Source organism: Wolffia australiana, chromosome 7 (genome assembly GCF_029677425.1).
Source record: "Wolffia australiana isolate 7733 chromosome 7, ASM2967742v1".
NCBI lineage: Eukaryota > Viridiplantae > Streptophyta > Magnoliopsida > Alismatales > Araceae > Wolffia > Wolffia australiana.
The window spans coordinates 17,925,192-17,944,419 of record NC_135841.1 but is presented as its reverse complement, the minus strand read 5'-3'; the positions used below and the strand labels follow the sequence as shown (position 1 = coordinate 17,944,419).

General features: G+C 42.3%; 1 protein-coding gene and 1 pseudogene across 1 annotated transcript; one reads left to right on the top strand and one right to left on the bottom strand.

Annotated features, from left to right (window-relative positions):
* Positions 1-8,581: 8,581 nt before the first annotated feature.
* On the top strand, positions 8,582-9,879 carry LOC144706220 (18S ribosomal RNA; annotated as a pseudogene).
* A 5,787-nt stretch (positions 9,880-15,666) lies between these two features.
* On the bottom strand, positions 15,667-18,106 carry LOC144705606 (subtilisin-like protease SBT3). The gene has a single exon (XM_078578376.1). It carries the CDS (start codon positions 18,075-18,077, stop codon positions 15,774-15,776), a length of 2,304 nt encoding a protein of 767 aa, XP_078434502.1. The 5' UTR covers positions 18,078-18,106; the 3' UTR covers positions 15,667-15,773.
* Positions 18,107-19,228: the final 1,122 nt, after the last annotated feature.

Genomic DNA, 19,228 nt, shown 5'->3' with positions numbered 1-19,228 from the left:
CATGCAGATGGAGTCTTATGTTGGCAAACTAAAAGTAAAGGCGGGTGTGGAAACTTATTGTCTGTATATTATATTTCAATGGATTTTCATGTTACTTACAGTTTTAATGCCTTATTTACATAAAGTTCCTTTTCGGTTTTGAGTTCTTCATCACACATTAGATTTTATATGCATTTGTGGAATTCCTATATAATCTGTTTTATTATTTTTTCCCAATATATTTGTGTTTGGGTTTGGGATTAATTCAACTGTTCACATAGCTGAAAATAGGGGAGTGCTGATACCCTCAAATGCTTCTGATATCATGAGCCAGTACCCATTGTGAACCTCTCGTGTCATTAGTTTTTTGAGATACTTTGGTAACATGTTTTATTAGTGTGTGGATTACTTTAATCCTCAGTAGTATAAAATATGATATCATTGTTGACGCAAAACATAACCTCCACATTAGATATGTAATCAGTGATTGGTGTGTCATTCTTGATCAGGTAGTTTTATAGCCTCAGGATCTTCATCAAGTTGTGATAATTTTTTTTTAACATTTTATCTGTGATTTCGGACTAAGGTGTAAAATGTAACTATGCATTTTCTCCTCATACATATTTATTAGTTAGTGAATGGGTTTCTAGTTCAAAGTTTAATAATGTGATTTCATTTTTGGAATAAATGGACCTGATTTTTTTTGTTCCTGATATCCTCTAAAACATAGGATTATGGGCTATCTCCTTAAAGAATCAGAAAAAGGAAAAATAACATCTTAAGAGTGCAAGTTCTAACATATGGATATTTTGAAGCTCTATCTTTCGATTGATTACTTTAAGCACAGGATGATTATTTTTTATCTTGAATATATTTATAATAATTTATGAAACTATAAATTTTTCATTATTATGTAAATACTCTTATTAGATGTGCTTCAAAAGGATCCATTATTAAGGGCTCCTAATGGACACATCAGGGCACTCCAACATGAAAGTTGTAAAATGTCTCTCTGCTTAAAATGGGGGGCCAGAGGATGAACTTTTCTTTGTCTACACTAATTTATGGGAACCAAGGCATCAGGAGTGTGGAGAATGTGAAAAAAACCTTTTTTATTAATTTGATATTATAGTCTTGTTTTGATGAGTAATAAATGTCTGTGACAAAATACATATTGTCGGTATTTTATTGAATTCATGGTTAAAAGTTTTTAATGTACATTAATAATGTATGATATTAATTATCACTGTTTCATTAATGTGATATACTGTTTCCTTCCCATTCTACTTCAAGATAATTAGCAAGGTAAAATGGGGTATTACAAGTTTTTAACATGAGGACTATATATTTAAATACTTATTTTCATATTTTTATGATGATTAATTGTTTTTTCATATCTCCAATTGTGAATAAACATGGCATGTTCATATGATATTTTTCCATTCATTTCTCATGCATGGATGGGTTTCTCTTGATCATCATTTTTAATGATGATGAAAGATTGTATTTTAGGATTTTGATGTATGGTTACTATCTGATAATATTCATCTTATTTTAATGACTATTTTTTTAAATATGGTCATTATGCTCTTTTTTTTATGTTTTGATTTTCTGACTGAAATTTCACACATCCATTTTCATATCTTCATCTTACAATATATAGCTGTCTTAGCTAATATTTGTTTTTTGTTATTCTAGCCCATTTTTTTCAATCTTTCAGCCACATGTGTCTGGCGCAGCATCTATGGATCAAAGACTATGAACAAATATATGGTCTTTAAGGCAATGTGAGTTTTTGGTTTTGGTCTCAAATCTCTATTGACATCTATTGAGAACTCTGGGCCAAAATAATTGTTTAGAGCTATCTTTTCGAACCCTAGTACAACATATGATGAGACACCAGATAGCGTTGGTCCATAAATATAAACCCATATGGATAAGTATGTGGAATATATTTCAAAGGGAGGAGAAACATGAGTGTGCAAGACAAAGGAGAGTTCACAGGCTCTAGCGAGATGAACGGCCTGTCAAACCACCATCTTATCTACGTTCATGTTTAATTTTAGTTCAAATTTGTGGATGTTCTCATTTTCATAATTTCTTTCAATGTTGCCTAGGTACACACATCTCTGTAATCCATAACAATTTCTCCATACAAAATGTCTTACATCCATATATGCATGGTAGATAATACATCCATCTAACATGTGCTATCCTCATTGAACGATTATGGATTGGTTCAATTTTTGTTCTCATTATTCTTCTTGAACATGAGAACATTTATTTTTTGGTGCACCTTTTTGTTTACCATGAAATGATTTTCAACGTTATTGTGCCATTTTCTGTACACCTCCAGTCACATCAGCTAGCAAGAACTGCTCGAATTGTGGGATTTTAGGGGTATAATCTCACTTTTGGCTTTAGGCTGATTTTCCTCCCCAAATGAAGCCATGAAAGAAGAGTTTTCTTAGAGATCCTATCTGAGGGGGCATAAGCTCCTATCTAGGCTTGTTGTCATTTTTTTTATTCAATTCAATATCTCTCTACCCTTCCAGTATCATTCCCACTGGAGACCTGTGCAAGTTCTCTAACAATATGTTTAAAAGTCAGATCCGGAGATTTTAGGTCCCACTACTATGATGTGGTTAACTATAGATTTTGCTACTTGAGTCAATGCTATATTAAAATATGGTTTGGTTGGAAAATTAAATGTTGTTTGAAAATAAAAATTTGATGGAATGCATCCTTATTCATTTTCATTTAGTTCAAGTTTTTGTCCATTGAATTGTTGATAATGAATTAATTATTATTCTATAGAACTTATATGTTAGATATTCATATTTGAGAATAGATTTAATGATGATTCTACAAAACCTTGCCTATTAGATACTCTTACTTGATGGTAGATTTGACAGTAAGTATACTTGTTCTTATTTATTTTTGTTGGACCATTTTTAAATAAAATTATAATCACTTGGGCGTAATATCAACGAATGTAGTATCATATTCTTGCTTTTATTCCTGACCTATCAAAGCATATAAAGTTTATATTTTATATATGATATTACACTCTTACCAATCCCATACTGTATATCTTTAACATGTTTTCAAATGCTTTAACATGTTCTTTTACAGAACGGCATTACTATGTTCTGAGATTTTGATATGACTCAGATTGAGCCCAGAACTGATTTGGAGATGTATTTTGATTGGATGTTGCTTTATTCTGCTGGCTTCATGAGTATGCCCTAAAATTTTTGGTTACCTTTGCCCTCTACAGATTAGTGTATAGTTTCCTAAATATCGGATGGTTTGTACTTGTGAATTTTGGCTAAGATTTCAGTAATTGAATCTTTTAATGCAGATGATGGCGTGGCACCGTCCGACACCACAGGATCGTCGCGCGAGGAGCCAGCACCGTCATCGAGCCCGCCACCGACACGTGTCTAGCCGACACGACGAGCCGCCGCAACGAAGCGCGACCCCGAGTTCAGATATTCGGCGTGACGACGCGCCACCTTCGTCTTCGGATCATTCTACTCCTGCGTTCTTATTTTCTTTCTTCGCTCTTCGTCTTTCATTTTGTCTTGTAGTGAGGGTAAGAGCCCATATGAGGACATCTTCCCCTCCCACCTACCCTAATGGGCCTTCAAGCCCTTATCTCCTTTCATTTCCCCTTTTCTTTTGTTGTTCGGGGGCCCATTTTCATCCTTCCTATATAGGGAGGGGTGGGCGCCCCCCAAGACTTACTCTTGAATTTTTTCCACAAAGTTATAACGTAAGAATTTGAAGAGTCACGTTCGTGAGAAGAGGAAGAAGAAAGAAAGAAGAAGGAGGAAGAAGAAGAGGAAGGAGGAGGAGAAGAAGAAGGAGAAAAGAGAAGAGAAGGTGAGCGCCGCCGCTGCCGCTGCTGCCGCCAACCTGCCGCTGCCGCCGACCTGCCGCCGACCTGCCGCCGCCGCCGATCACACAGTTCGCCAACCCGCCGCCGCTCACCGCCTGAGCCACCCCTCGTCAACTCCCGCCTCCGCTCGACGTTTTCCCGTCGCCGCCGCTGACCACGCACCATCCGTGCCGCTCCGCTTCCTTCCCCGCCGACTCCACCCGCACTGCCGCTAGTGGACACCTCCCCACCGCCGTCGCCCCTCCCGCCGCGGTCGCCGCTTCCAGCCCCGCGTGGATAGCTCTCTGCGCGCGCCGCGCGAGCTGCTGACAGTGCGTGTCGACACCGCCTCCCGCGCGGCCTCGTCCCTACGCCTTGTCCCTGCATACCATCCAGCCCCGCGCGGACAGCTCCCCGCGCGCGCCACGTGAGCTGCTGATCGCGCGCGCCAACACCGTCGCCAGCACGACCTCGTCCCTGCGCCTTGCCCCGGGAGCGTCCGCATCATTACGCCAGCCCCGTTGCCAGCGTGCTCGGTGCTCGCTGCCTTACACCGGGCTGTGAGTCCGGCCTGCGCCCAGTGCACGAGCACTGCCTAACGGTCACGTCGCCCTGGGCCAAAACCTCCTGCTACGCCACCTCGCCGACCGCCTTCGACCACGCCCGGCGCACGAGCGCTGCCTATCGGTCGGGCCGCCCCGCGCCACAATCTCCTGCTACGCCACCCCGCCAACCGCCTTTGGTCGTGCCTGGCCTGCTTGTACGCCGGTGTCGACGTACATTCGACGCCCACGCCCACTCCACCTTCCCGGCGGCCCGAGCACCTTCGCCACTGCCCCCTCAACGGCGCTCTGGACTCTTGCTATTTCCCGGATCTCCGATACAAAATATCTGTCGCCAGGGCGACGAAGGTACCCCTACTCACTGCCCTTTACGTCTCTTACTTTCTTCAATGCGCTTTCGATTCGCCTCTTCCGCGCTCGGGTTAGGTGGGTGAGAGCGAGACAGGTTGAGAAAACGATGAATATTTATCGAGAGTCTTACCTGCCCAGTACGAGTCGGGTTCACCCGATGCGTGTGAGCACTTTAGAGGGAGTTTCCCGTTCGGCAGCGTACTCGCCCTCGACCCTCTCGGGCGAGGTTCGGGAGGTCCATCTGACCTCACTCATAGCGACTCCGTCAATCTCTTGAATGGCATACACCGCTCGTCGGCGCACGCACGTACGACAGTAGAATTTTCACGCATTTCACGCATTCATCGTCTTTATACTTACCTGTTCGTCAGCATTCTCAGACGACGTTGTCTGTCGTCGTTCGATTGATCTCCCGATTCGATACCGAGCCGCTACCCTCGGTGTCGACTGGACGACGTCTTGATGACGTTTGGCGTCAGCAAACTAATACTATGATACAAAATCCTAGTGGCGACTACGACGCGTATGGTGGGACATCATGCAGGGACGGCCCCGCACAACTAGTGTCTGCCACTAGCCACGTGAGTGAAATCACACAACAGATGCCCTTTTCCAACCATGCAATACACACACAAACCCCTTCCTCCCTTTTCCTTTCTTGGCAGGCACTTCCTCCGACAGCTCATGAATGCTATCGCGTTGAACTCAGCTTCCTGGCCCTTCGTACTTGTCACACACTATCAAAGGAAGGCTCGCGGAAGTGGCAGCTAGCATGGAGTTTTGGAGGCGGGAGAGCTCACCCTCTCACCTGATAGTTTGTCAAGTCGCGCACCTCCACGATGACATCTGTGAATGGTGGGGTGGACTACGCACTCCACACATTGCATCGCTACGAGGGCTTCCCTAGCTTCCACTGGCACGAGCGACCATCTTCCGGCCTTCACTAGGTAACACCTATGTACCTTTTTCTTTCCTGCAACATGGGTGTGGGCGAGTAGGGTCAGTGTGTAATTGGGACATGTACGCTCGCTCCATGCCTAAAAATGATGAAAAACATTACATTTTATAAATAAACACCCCCTAGGTGGCGTCCAGGGCACGGATGGATCGGTCTACGAGCACGACCACAGGATTGGACGTACCCAGCACTGTGATTTTGTCAATAAAAAGAATCCTTCTTCTTATGGCCCCCAAAGCCTTAACCTGAGTGATCATAAAGATCTAACAATAACAGTATATCTCTGAATAATGTATTCTCCTCAAGAGCACTTAGTATTGATGGTTGCTTAAAAAAGTATTCAAGACAAGGACGAATTTTAAGTATTTCAACAAGAATACTTTAATGTCAAAATTTTATTAATTCAGAGATAAAGATTCATACATATATCTATAAATTCCCTTAAGTAATACCTCTTTTTGTGGTAGTTCTTTCTTCAGTTCTCTTCTCCTTTACATTTTCCTTTGGATGAAATTCTTGATTCGCATTTTTTCGTTGATGCTTAAAAATCAAATATTTTTTTCAATCCTGCATAAAATACAATGATCCAACCTGGAACAGTTTTTTAACTCCATTTCGCACAACTTTTGTCTCACACAATGTGTTCAAAACAAATCAGATAAATCTCCAGAGATCAATCTTTCAACGTCCTTAGTTTGCCACTTGATTCCTCTATGTCAAACTGTAAACTCCTGTAAATCTTTCCAAACTCAACCAAATGATGTGATTCAAATTTGTTTGGTTTGTGATGGATGTTATCAACAATCATATTTGAACAAAATCTCAAAATTAGAATAAAAAATATGCTAAAAATTATAAACTTATCACAGGGTTGAGGATGTGTGAAGTTCGGATCCCAGCCTTATTTTGTTTCAATCTTGAAATACCCTACACCAAAAATAATGATTCCAAGTTCTATGTACTTGGATTGATAGTAGAAAATGATCTCTTCAAATAATGCTCAAAAAGTTCTTGAAAATTTCTCCAGGAATTAAGAGATCTCTCAAGCTTTTGGACTGCAATTTTCAATGGGCAAGGAGAAGGGGGTTTGAAATTATGACTCAAAACTGTATATATGGATGAATTTACTGATGATTTAATGAAAATGAATTTTCGGAAGATGTTATTATCCAATGGTGATATCTTTATTTAAATGATGTGGTTAACATACCTAAAAGTGTAAGATTATTTAAAAACTCAAATCGTTGACAAACAGCTAGTTTTTGCTCTTAACTCTTGAAAGGTGTTTTGAACTGATGGTGAAATTGTAAATATAAATAAATTAAAATGATGGAGATTCATATGTTACTGTCACAATGATCTCAAAGAAAAACCATGATGACGCTCAAGTTTCTCATACTTACTTAAAGCCAAAATACACTTTGTGTAGATAGTAAAACCAAATGCAATTTCTCATACTTACATATTTTGTTGACTTAGAATGAATACTCAATGTATTCAAGAAAAGCTTGCATATGATATCCATAGAAGTAGAGTAAATCTCATTTTCAAAAGCTTGATCTCTGGTCAGACAGATGATATTAACTAGATAAGATTCTTGTATACATGATTTCTACTTCACATCCTATAATTTACTTTTAAGATTTAAGTGGGATGCTACTTTCAAGATAAAGATTGATAGCCTATAATTTCTACACAATGTAGGATAAAACATCAATTGGATATGATTTTTATGTCATAATTTTTGTATCTCTCTAACTTCTAAATTTGGATCCCAAATTCTTTGATACTATTTAATATAATACTTTTACTAATGGAGAAAACCCAAAAGTGTTTTTTAAAAGTACGTGCACAATTAGTTTGTAATCCTTGAAATTCAGAGAAGAACGTAACACATACAAAAACACACTAGAATGAGAATATAAGATAGAAATAATGATACCATATTAAATGATATGACACATTCCACATCTCATTCATTGTTAATTAAAATTATATTTTCAAATAACCGATGTGTGATACTTATAAAGAATTCCTTGAATACATGACATACCTAGTGAATTATGATGCAATCATAATATAAAGATCAGTAGTCCTAAAACATGTCTTCTGAATATTCCTATACAACTGATACTTGAGAAGAAAAAGAAGATATATGGATAGATATTATAAGTCTAATACCACTCATATGACGAGTATAGTTGATCCCATTACTAAACATAAAAAATAGGATACTATTGTGTCATTCGTGATTTTGATTGCAACCATAAATTTACATAAAACCGATACTCATATAAATAATTTAGCAAGTGATGAGCACAGGTTGTCTCCGTACAGAACATATATTAGGAATTGAACACTGTTAAAGGTGATTCAAGAAGGGTAATAAAAGATACACATAAACATGAGCGAGTAAAATGAGGGAAAATGTGAGATGAAAAGGTAATAATAACTATCTAATAAGGACAATATGGATATAAACAAGAGAAACACATAAAAGGACCTGAATGGAGCAAGGATGGGAAGTAAGATGGATGAGAGAGAAGGGGTGATGATGGAAGTAGAAGATGATTAGGGAAAAAGGTGATAAAATAGATGAATTAGGGCTTATGATTAAATTGAGATGAGACAAAAAAGTGGGATTATGATAACAGGATGAAAGGTAGTGATGATGGTAAAATGGAATCAAAGAAAATAATTAAAGTATATATAGGACAATAAGTGTGTTGGAGATAAGTTAAGAGTACTTATGGATGGTCCTTATGTTCCACCACGACAATGATGATGTTCCAAATCAGCTTTGTCTATGAACAAGGAAGCTATAAGTAATGCAACTATGAATCTCATGGAGAGTTAGATTGTGGCTCAGGATGAATGCTGGCGGCATGCTTAACACATGAAAGTCCAATGGGAAATGGTGTTTCAAGTGGCAGACGAGTGAATAACATGTAAGAACCTGCCCTTGGGAGGGGTACAACAACTGTAAACGGTTTCTCATACTCGGTAAGGTGAGGAGCAGAAGGAGGAATCTGCATAAGGAAGGCTTGCATCTGATTAGCTAGTTGGTGAGGGAATTTCTTATCAAGGTGATGATCAATAGCTGGTCAGAGAGGATAATCAGCTACATTAGGTCTGAGACATGCCCCAAACTCCTATGGGAGGCATCAATGGGGAATTTTCTGCAATGAGCGAAAGCCTGATGGAGCAATGCCGTGTGGAGGATAGAAGGCCCATGGGGCATGAACTTCTTCTCTTGGAGGAGAAGCTATGACGATATCTGAGGAATAAGAAATGACTAACTCTGTGCCAGCAGTTGCAATAAGACTAAGGATGCAAGCATTGTCCTGAATGTGGGTGTAAAGCATGTATAGGTGGCTTTTCAAGTCCGTCGTCAAATGCATAAGCTCAACCTTGGACACGCAGTAGAAACTACTAAGCTGAAGTATGGTGGGGGAGAGGGAATTTCCGGTGGAGTGGTGAAATCCGTAGAGATCGAAAAGAACACCAATGGTGAATGCCCTCTACAGGGCCAACACTAACACTGAGAGACGAAAGGTAGGCGAGCGAATGAGATTAGATACTCTAGTAGCCTCAGCCGCAAATGATAGATACTAGGTTTTGTGTGTATCTATCTATGCAATGCTATAGCTAACGCATTAAGTATCCGGCTCAGGGAGTATGTTCACAAGAGCCAAACTCAAAGGAATTTACGGGGGCACGCACAAGCGGAGGAGCATGTGGTTTAATTCTGTGCAAAGTTAAGAACCTTAACAAGGTTTGACATGCCGCAAATCCTCTTGAAAGAGAGGGGTGCCTTTGGGAACACGGACACAGGGTGCATGGTTGTCGTCAGCTCATCATGTAAGGTGTTGGTTTAAGTCCTTCAACGAGAACATCCCTCGTGTTTAGTTGCCACCATTGTGGAAATCTGAATAGACTGCAATTGATACACTGAGGTAAGGTGAGGATGATGTCAAGTCATCATGCCCCTTATGCTCTAGGTGACACACGTGCTACAATGGAGGGGACAAAGGGTCGTGATCCTGCGATGATGATATATATTTAAAAAAAATATACTTAGCTTACTTCAGAGATTGTGTTTTGAGAAAAACATGGTAGAGTCTCTTCCAATCATTGGATTATCTTTGTTAAAGTTAAGGAATAAAATCTAGATATGTCAAGATGGCAGTGACAAGGACTAGGAGAGGAAATAGTTGCCCCCATCTTCTAGCTTCCTTGCTCGATTTTTTATGGTCAACTTCAAGTTTGAAGAGAAGCTTTGTCTTTCTCTCCTCTATCCATCCATAAGCTTGGATCTATAATATGAGCGCCCATGTATGTGAAAAAATATGTTTGAACTTCTTCCTCCTTTGAGAGGCTGGTTGAAAGAAAGTGAGGTTTTGAAGATCCATCAAGAGCCCCTTGGTGCCTTTAGTTCTTGGAGAAGATCAAAAAACAAGACATTCTATCTAATTACTTCATTGTTATCAAATTAGAAAATACCTATTTTCTCATCTATCTCTCTTAACCTACTATCATATATAATTATTTCTTACATAATTAATCTAACTATAATTAAATAATCCTTCATTACTATATATATCTCCTATCTTAAATGTAATCCAAATCTTAATTAAAACCCTAAACATACTTCTTCTACTACCTTTCTTACTTCCTTCATATACTTACTCACTATCTCTAATGTCCATATGACCATTAATTCTAAAAATTAATTTAATTAATATATTGTTTTATAAAATCCTTCCCTCTCCCTTCTTTATTTCTTTCAAACTCTTAAAACCTTTTGCCACTTCTCAATTATTTATCTTTAATCCCTTTCACTATCCACATTATTATTATCACTTGTATTAACTTATAAATTATCTCTTTTATTACCCATATTATCATCGTATTTCCATTAATATTTACTCAATCATTATATCTATTAAGAACTAATGATTTAAAGAGCAATCCCTGTGTAAACAACCTCATTCCTACTATACATACTTGAGTGTGTTTTCTATAAGTATACATTCCATTGATTTAGACAAATTAAATTTTAACACACTATAATTAAAATTGCAGTTGGGCTTCATCACCTATAAATACAAAAATTCAAACATCATTCTTAAAAAAAATTTAGTTACTTTAGGTTTAATAATACTTATATATACTCTAATTTAGGCTGGATAAGACGCATATATGGTCATATAACCTACTTAATTTGTGGGTTATTGTCAGTTGATATTGGTCTGTAGGTACTAAAGTATAGATAGTAGGCGTTCTTTAGGGAAAGAATTTCGTAAATTGATCTGTATGATTAAATGAATGGTATTATATCTAATTTTTATCCATGTTTATTTGATGATTTGTTATAGATGGAAAATTATTTTTGACTATAACCAATAGGCTTCAAATCATGGAATTGTAAAATGTCTTTGCCTGGATGCGACAAGATGTTCACGAAGGTCATTGAATGTTTAAGATGGGATTTTACTCTCTATATAGGAGGATACTCATGAAGAAATAATATGTGAGGGCGTCCTTGGCCACGGTAGTGGAATATTTGAGAAGGAATCTATGTGGATTTTCTGACGCATCATTACTAACTGGGATGACCAATTAGGGTTTACCTTGAGTATGCCCTAACTTGTCTTATGGTAACTAATGACATTAGGATTCCATGAGAGAGTTGGTATACTCCTTTGTATCTTCTAGAGCATGAAGGCAATTAGGATTGGAACCTCAACTTGTCAATTGGGTTAAATTTATCCTGGATTAGTTAATCTACTAATCAATAGAGTGAAGTAAAAATGTTGTTCAATGAGGGTTATAAGGCCATTAGATTACTAAGTTTACTAATACATGGGCCTAGATGGTCACATGCAAATGTTTTTTTAATACAAAATATATACTTAAAGTTTAGAATTTTTATGAGAAACTTCAATCAAGTATAAATTGGAGAAAGCTATGAAAAAAATTAACCCATGAAAGAGTTCTTTAAGTGCCTATCCTTCTCCCTTCCCACCCTTGATGCCCTTGCCTCTCGATGCAATCAAAAGGGCAAAGATGATGGGGGATCTGTCACATAGAGATGGAGAAGATTTTATTTGTCGAGGATGGTGTGGGTACATCTAGAGTCTGGACATTTGAAAAACCCAACATGAGTCAAATTTCGGTTTAAGAAATCATGGACCTGATCTATGAAAAAATTAATCCAACTACAATCATATCAATATATCTCTAAGAATTTCCACTCCACACGAGGAAAAAAAGATTAGAAATGGATTGCAGCCCAACAGGCCCTGATATTATGAGACTTAGAAAGAAAATATGACCGGGCTTCAAGTCAATCCAGCTCAACGCCTGTGTCATGCCAGGCTTATTTAAATGCCCTACTGTCCTCGTGTGGTCAATCAAGGACCTACATTAAACAATAAAAATCTTGGCCAACTGATTTTCTTCATGAAGATTGAACAACAAGATTTAAATTGCATGACATTATTAATTTTCATTAATTTATGTAGGTACTTGATTGGCCGCATGAGGAGAGTAGGGCCCTTTGATGGTCGAATCATGATGGAGAATGCAGACTGGGTGCAACAAATTTGACAGAGGTTCTTGGCTGTGATTCAATTTCAGTCGTTGGAGCCTCTATGAAGGAGATTGGATGGCCAGGGCCCGTTCCATCAATCTCTACCCTTATTAATTGATTCTGTCTTGAGGAATTGTGAGAGGGGATCAAACCAGTCCTAGAAGACCCCTCGGACCAAATCACTCTAGATATGGCTACCGGAGGACCTTCCTGGGCCTTAAAAAAGGTTAAAGGAACCCCAATTCAGCATCTTCTTACCGATATTCTCAATAGTGGCAAGAGAGCTGTCTAGGGCTTGTCTAAGCAAAGTAGAGCCTGTAACAGCTCTAGAGAGACTCAGCTTTCTGAGGAAGTCACCTTTGGAAGTCCATGTATCCTTTGATTTGTGGCATTATATAGGAAGTCCATATATATGGTTAGATTTTTGTTGCCTAGATCATGGTGATTCAGGTGAGCTTAACATACTCCTCTTGGTAGATCTTTATTTTTTATCTGTTATCGATACTTATATTGAGTCCTTCTCGCAGCCAAAGTTGGATTTTATTGTATTTTAGTGGATCAGCCTGATTGAGGCATTTTGACAAACACCTACCAGGCACCAACGATTTTATACAATTTTCTCCCAACTTTATCTTATATATATTTTTTAAAAATTACTTATTAAATATATGTGCTTATATAACCCATACTTCCATTATTATAATCTATCCCTAACCATAAATTATTATAAATAAATACATCTTAATTACTCTTATTAGTCCTAATCATCTCTTCTTATCTTCTTCCTCTATATCTAATTGATTGAACTCTCCTAAAATTAAATTAAATTCTCTCTTATCTCCCTAATTCTTACTCTACTATCCTAAATCTATAATCCACCTCATCCAATTATGATGTATACAAGTAAATATTTTTTTTATTATCATCACTATTCTTATCCCCCTCTTTATTTTTATCTTTCCTCTTATATCTTACTAAAATAAAACTCCCTATTCACTACCTACCTAATCTTAATATTCCTTATTATATCTATCGCTCCTATCTCAGATAATCTACATCTTAATATCTTTGATGGGGGATCATCCAGCTTTGAAGCCCTTGTCAAACCAGTTCGTCGAGCGAGGGCTCATGCGCGAGACCCAGCCTTCGGAGTACCCCGCCTCGTCAACGGGTCATAAAGGTTTCACGTTATCTTTTGTTACATTTTCCTTGTTTAGTAGGCCATGTATGTCAGCCACCTATGTGTTTGTTTTTGTTTATTCGCATGTGTTTTGACAGCTGCATGGACCTACATGTTTGTGCGTGTGTCAGCGCATGTGTGGGCGTGTTCGTGTGCCTCTCTCTCCTAATAGGGGCCCTAATTATTTTTAATTGGACCGTCTCCCCCTTTATTTCTAACAAGGGAGGCCCATATTTGCCCCTATAAAGGGTGGGGCCCGCCCATAGGAAGAGAAGGGAAGAAAAAATTTAAAAATGTGATTTTTTATGGATTTTTCCTATTTTTTAGTGTTTTTTTTAGTTTTGCCATATTTTTGAAAATGCCACTGCAAAGTTTGGAGAGAGAAAATAAGCCTAGAGTTTGCCAAAAACTGCCACCGTCTTCGCCGGAAACCGCCGCCGCTGCCACTGCTGCCGCCTTTGCCGGAGTTCCAGTCGCCACTCCCAAGGCCGTCCAGCGCCGCCAGCAGCCATCCAGGGATTCCAGTGGCTGCCCAGGCCACCTACGGCCGCCATAGGCACCCACAGCCGCTGACCCAAGGCCGTAGTAGACGCCCACGGCTGTTGACCTGAGGCCGCCGCACGTGCACTCGACCTGAGGCCGCCGCGTCCCACAGCCTACCGAGGCCGCCATGTCCTGTGGCCAATCGGAGGCTGCTGCCCCGCCGCCGACTAGAGACGCTGCCCCATGACCGACCTAAGGCCGCCCTACCCAAGGTCACTTCTCAGCCGTCCTGCGGCCACTTTGTCGGTCGGCCCCCAGCGAGGCCACCCTCCTCGAGGTCGCCCCTCGACAGTCCTGCAGCCACTCTCTCGGTCTCCCCCAACCAACCTTGCGGCCGCCCCACGGTCTCCTTTGGACGCCCCCTGGCCGTCCCTACAGCCGTGCCTAGGCTGCCCACACAAGCACCCTTCGCTCGCCTCCCTCAGCCGCCTCGCGTCCGCCACTACGGTCGTCTCTTTTGCCACCCCTCAACTGCGCCGCAGTCACCCCTCGCCTGCCTCCGCCCCCTAGCATCCAGCCTAGGCTAACCGTGTTGACCGTCGCACGTCTGTGCCTTGATGCCTCTGCGCCCTGCAATCACGCCCATTGCTACCCTAGTGCCACAACCACTGCTGCACCCATTGTTGCACCCGTCGCTGTGCCTACCTGTGCCCCGTCGCGCCTACTTGCTGGATGCCTTCCACAACTGCCGAATCATACCTCGCCTGCACCTAACACTACTCCTACACTCATCAGCTCCTTCTCGACGTTATATTATTTCCTCTAGTGCCTCCGAACGTTTTCTCCACCGCCGGGGTGAGATTAGTGATAGATAGGATTCACGTTCTGAGGATTAGAATTTCATTCGGTATGTCCTTGGCTGAGACTGTCGAAGGCGTGGGCAAAAGCGGCACTAGCCGAGCTCACAGCGTCGGCCTACAACCCGATGTCCGGATCATCGGGAGCCTAGTGGCATTCCCAGGTCGCACTTCCCGTAGCCTAATGGCCGTTGATGTCCGTCGACGCCAGATTTGTACTTCTCAGTGATTTCACCGTTGCGTCATCATCACTCGCATTACGTCGTGTGACATCAATCTTCCGTCATTATAATGCTTAAGTAAATTCTATTCTCCCAATTGCTCCCTTCTATAATATCTATAAAAATATTACTCCTAATAATAATATAAATAATCTATTTTCTTTTAGATATATAAGTATGTCTTAAACTACTAATTATTACTCATCATTATATACCATCTTATGTCTTCCTAAACTGTTACTCTTACTATGTATCTTCCATCTTTTCACTCTCTTTATTATTATTATTTTCATATAATATTTATCATATTACATAGTTAATTCATCTTATTACTCACCTTATCATCTTATTTTCCTTAATCTTATTTCAACAATTAGATCTATCTTTATAGACCATTCCCTGTTGAAATGTTTAAGCATCTTGATGTTGTGTATCAAAGTTCACATTTGCTGTTTTTCGGAGAGAGATCTCTCTATCTAGGGTCAACATGCAGGGACACCCGGGGAGCTTCCTTCTTCTAAGCGCAGAAAATAACTCTTAAATTCACTTTTGCTCACACTTAAGCAGTTTCTCAACTCAGGAGAAGGTGAAGAATATGATATAATAGCCTGAGTTTGTTCGTTATCATTCAACTTAGGGGAAAAAACCCCTTAACCTCTTTATCCAGTTCATTATTCCTTATTTTCAACCGCTCGTTTTATGATCACGAGAGGGGCAACACTACCAGTGTAGTGACCACTACAGGGCTTCTCACGACGTGCTGATTGAGCGAATCAATCCAAGTGAGAGCGCCGTGCACCACCTGGTCCTCATCCATTCCCTTACTGACCTCCACACGAAGGGTGAAGCTCTGCTTCTCGTTCTTCTCTCTGAATACCAGAGTCTGAGGTTCAACTTGCAGCTTGATCCCTTCCATAGAGTTAAAACTCGAGTGATAGCTCCAGCTCCCCTCCGCAACGTTTGTCAAAGTCCTCCGGAAGACCCTGCTAGCGTTTTCTCCCAGCATGGTCTCGTTAGAGCTGAAGTAGGCAAGAAACGAGGGGTAGTTCAGGTCCAACGATGCCCTGGAGCAGTCTTCTCCGGAGGACCTCGTTATTGCCATGATCTGCTCTCCGGTTAAGTTCGCGGCGCAGAGAAGATTGACGTAGTCGACGGCGCCGGCGTCGTAGACGAGGCCGGGGTTCAGAGCGTTGTTCGGGTTCACTTGGCCGGATCCCAGCGCGAACGGCGTCGCTGCCGGCGGCTCAGCCGTTCCGCCGACGCCCAAGTCTTTGATAAGCTCCCCGGCGTCGTTCAGCCAGTCCGCCGTCGTCATCATCGCCGATCGAATCGCCGCCGGGCTCCAAGTTGAGTGCACCGCCTTCAACAGAGCGGCGACGCCGGCGGCGTGCGGACAAGCCATGGAAGTACCGGAGATTACGTTGAAGGAAGAGAAGACAGTCCCCGACCCAATACTTTTTATCGGAGAGTTCGCCGGCCAAGAAGCCAATATCATCGTTCCCGGCGCCATCAAGTCCGGTTTCAGCACCGCGGGTAAGCCCCGGGAAGGGCCTCTGGCGCTGTACAATGGAACAGCCGGCGCTCTTATCCCCCCTAGAACCGTCTCTCTGAACCTGATAGTAGCGGTGGGATTTTCGCTTCTCTTCACGTAGTCCAGTATCGCTGAGCCGTCGGCGGGGCTGACGAAAGCGCCCGCGAGATCAAACGCCAGGAAGATGGTGTTGTAACTTCTCGGAGTAATGAAGATAGCCGCTGAGATATTGGCTGCGCGGACCGTGGCTACGGCGAAGCTGACAGCGAAGAATGTCAAGGCCTCGCAGACGACGATCTTGTCTTTCGCGAGGTTCAAGGCGGTGTTATTATCGCAGGCGTCCGCGAAAACGAGAGGAGATTTGTTTATCGACGTCGCCCCAACGTAGAGTGACGCTCCGACGATGGCTTTCCCGTTGCCGAGCTTCACCGTGCCGGAAAACTCTCGGTCGAGGTCGGTGGCGCCGACAGTAAGCAACCATGGAGCTCCGTTGTGTAGAGTAAGCGTAGACGGGCCGAGGTTGCCTGCAGAAGCCGCGACGAAGATACCCTTCTCCATAGCTGCAAACGCAGAGATAGCGACGGGGTCTCTGTACAAAGGAACGAGTCCGATGCTCACAGATAGCGATAAAACGTCCACGCCGTCCGATATCGCGGCGTCAATGGCGGCGAGCAAGTCTGAGGCGACGCCGGCGTCCTTCCACACCGCCTTGTAAACCGCTAAGTGCGAACGCGGAGCCATCCCTCGGGCTGTGCCGTTGCCATAGCCGAAGAAGCTCGCGCCGGTCACGTAATTCCCCGCCGCGGTGGCCGAAGTATGTGTTCCGTGCCCGTCGGTGTCTCTAGCGGAGTTTACCAAGGCTGTGAAGTTCTTCGCAGCGGCGAGCAGCCCTTTGTTGAAGTACCGCGCTCCAATGAGCTTCTTGTTGCAGGCGGAGGAGTTGAAGTCCGGGCCTTCTACGCAGGCGCCCCGCCACTTCGCTGGGACATCAGGCATGCCGTCGTCTTTGAAGCTCTCGCTCTCCGGCCACACGCCGCTGTCTACCACCCCAACGATAACGCCTTCGCCGAGCCGAGACTCCTTCCACAAGCCAGCGCCGGGGTTCAAGCCGAGAAACTCAAAGGAATGCGTGGTGTCTAGAGTTATCATCGTGTCTTCGTACGCTGCGATAAACCCCGGCAGATTGCGAATTCGCGAGAGATGAGACGACGAGAGACGCGCGCTGAAGCCGTGGATGGCGGTGTTGTAGGTGTATAAAGGAGTGAGCGAAGCGGACTTGGTCGTCGCCGTCGAGGCCAAGGCTGCTCGGAACCAGCTGCTGTGGTCTTGAAAGGCTCTCGGCATGGCGGCTCTGTTCATGTGGACGATGTACGTTGCTACATCTGACGACATTGCCCGGGGAGAGATCGTAGCGATGGCGAGGAAGAGGATTTTCCACGCGTACGAGCCATTGTAGAAGGAAGATAGCGTCGCCATTGGAGCCTTCGTCGTCGTCGGAGGAGGATGGACTGAACTTATAGCCTCACGGGCAAGGCTCGTGGATGGATAAAGGAAAAAGACGAACGGAACGGGAGGGCTTTGGAGGGCACTTCGCTAAGCGACGGAGGATGAGGAGCTGTTCTGTCGTGGTGGACCTTCAAATCTCCGCAGCGATATCTCTTAGGAATGGAGGGGGATGGGCCAACGCTTGGGCTATCCTTACACGTTTAATTCGTCTTTGGCACCATCCCATCCATCCTTTCTGTACGCTCGTTATCTGTCTTCTTGCAGGGGAGCGTTCGTTAGTAAATGAGATAGAATTTAGAAGTCACCGTTGTGTCAGTAACGCCGCATAATGATCTATTTTGCAGTAAAAAGAAGGTTAGAAGATGGAGCGATAAACTTGTGACCCTGATGAAACTAGGATGTGGGTCGGCGAATTCAACAGAAGTTTAACGCTTCCATGTCATTTTCTCATGATTTAAGTCAAGCAATGGTAGTCAGTTTGTCATTCTTAGCGGACAGTGTTTCAGCTAATTGCATAATTTTGATTATCTTGTAGAGTTAAATGGGATTCAATGGCTGCCAGACTAATTTTTTTATAAGACGACTTAGATATTTTTTTTCGATGGCCCTCGTATGAAATGATCTGAAGACAGAAGAAAAAAGAGGTAAGAGAGGAAGAAGATGAAAATGGAAGGAGGCAGGGGTACAGGAGTAGCCGAGCTGCCCTGGGAGATGAGCTACGATAGGATAAACCAATTATGTCAAGAAGGATGGGGAAGGACGAACCGAACGGATGATTTTTAGTGACCGAAAAATTGCCACCGAACGGATAACAGAACATATTTTAGTTCGATTTAGTTATGTTGGTATTTTATCGTCCTCCGTTCCAGAACCTTATTATAATATAAGCAGACGGAACCCTTAGAAAATCACATGGAAGTCCTGCTAATGATGATAACCCTTTGACAAATTGTATATTATCAAGGTATGTTTGAAATGCAATATATTTGAATTGAGGGGTAGCCATGCATGACCTAGGAAGCCATCAGATCATCGTAAAAACATGTTTACAACTAGTCCAATTACCGTTAACTGACTCTCTAGTGAAACCTATTGATTAGAATTTTTTACCGTGAACGTTA

Coding starts and splice junctions, on each gene's coding strand:
- LOC144705606 (XM_078578376.1), bottom strand. CDS start 18,077: ATGGCGACGCTATCTTCCTTCTACAATGGCTCGTACGCGTGGAAAATC.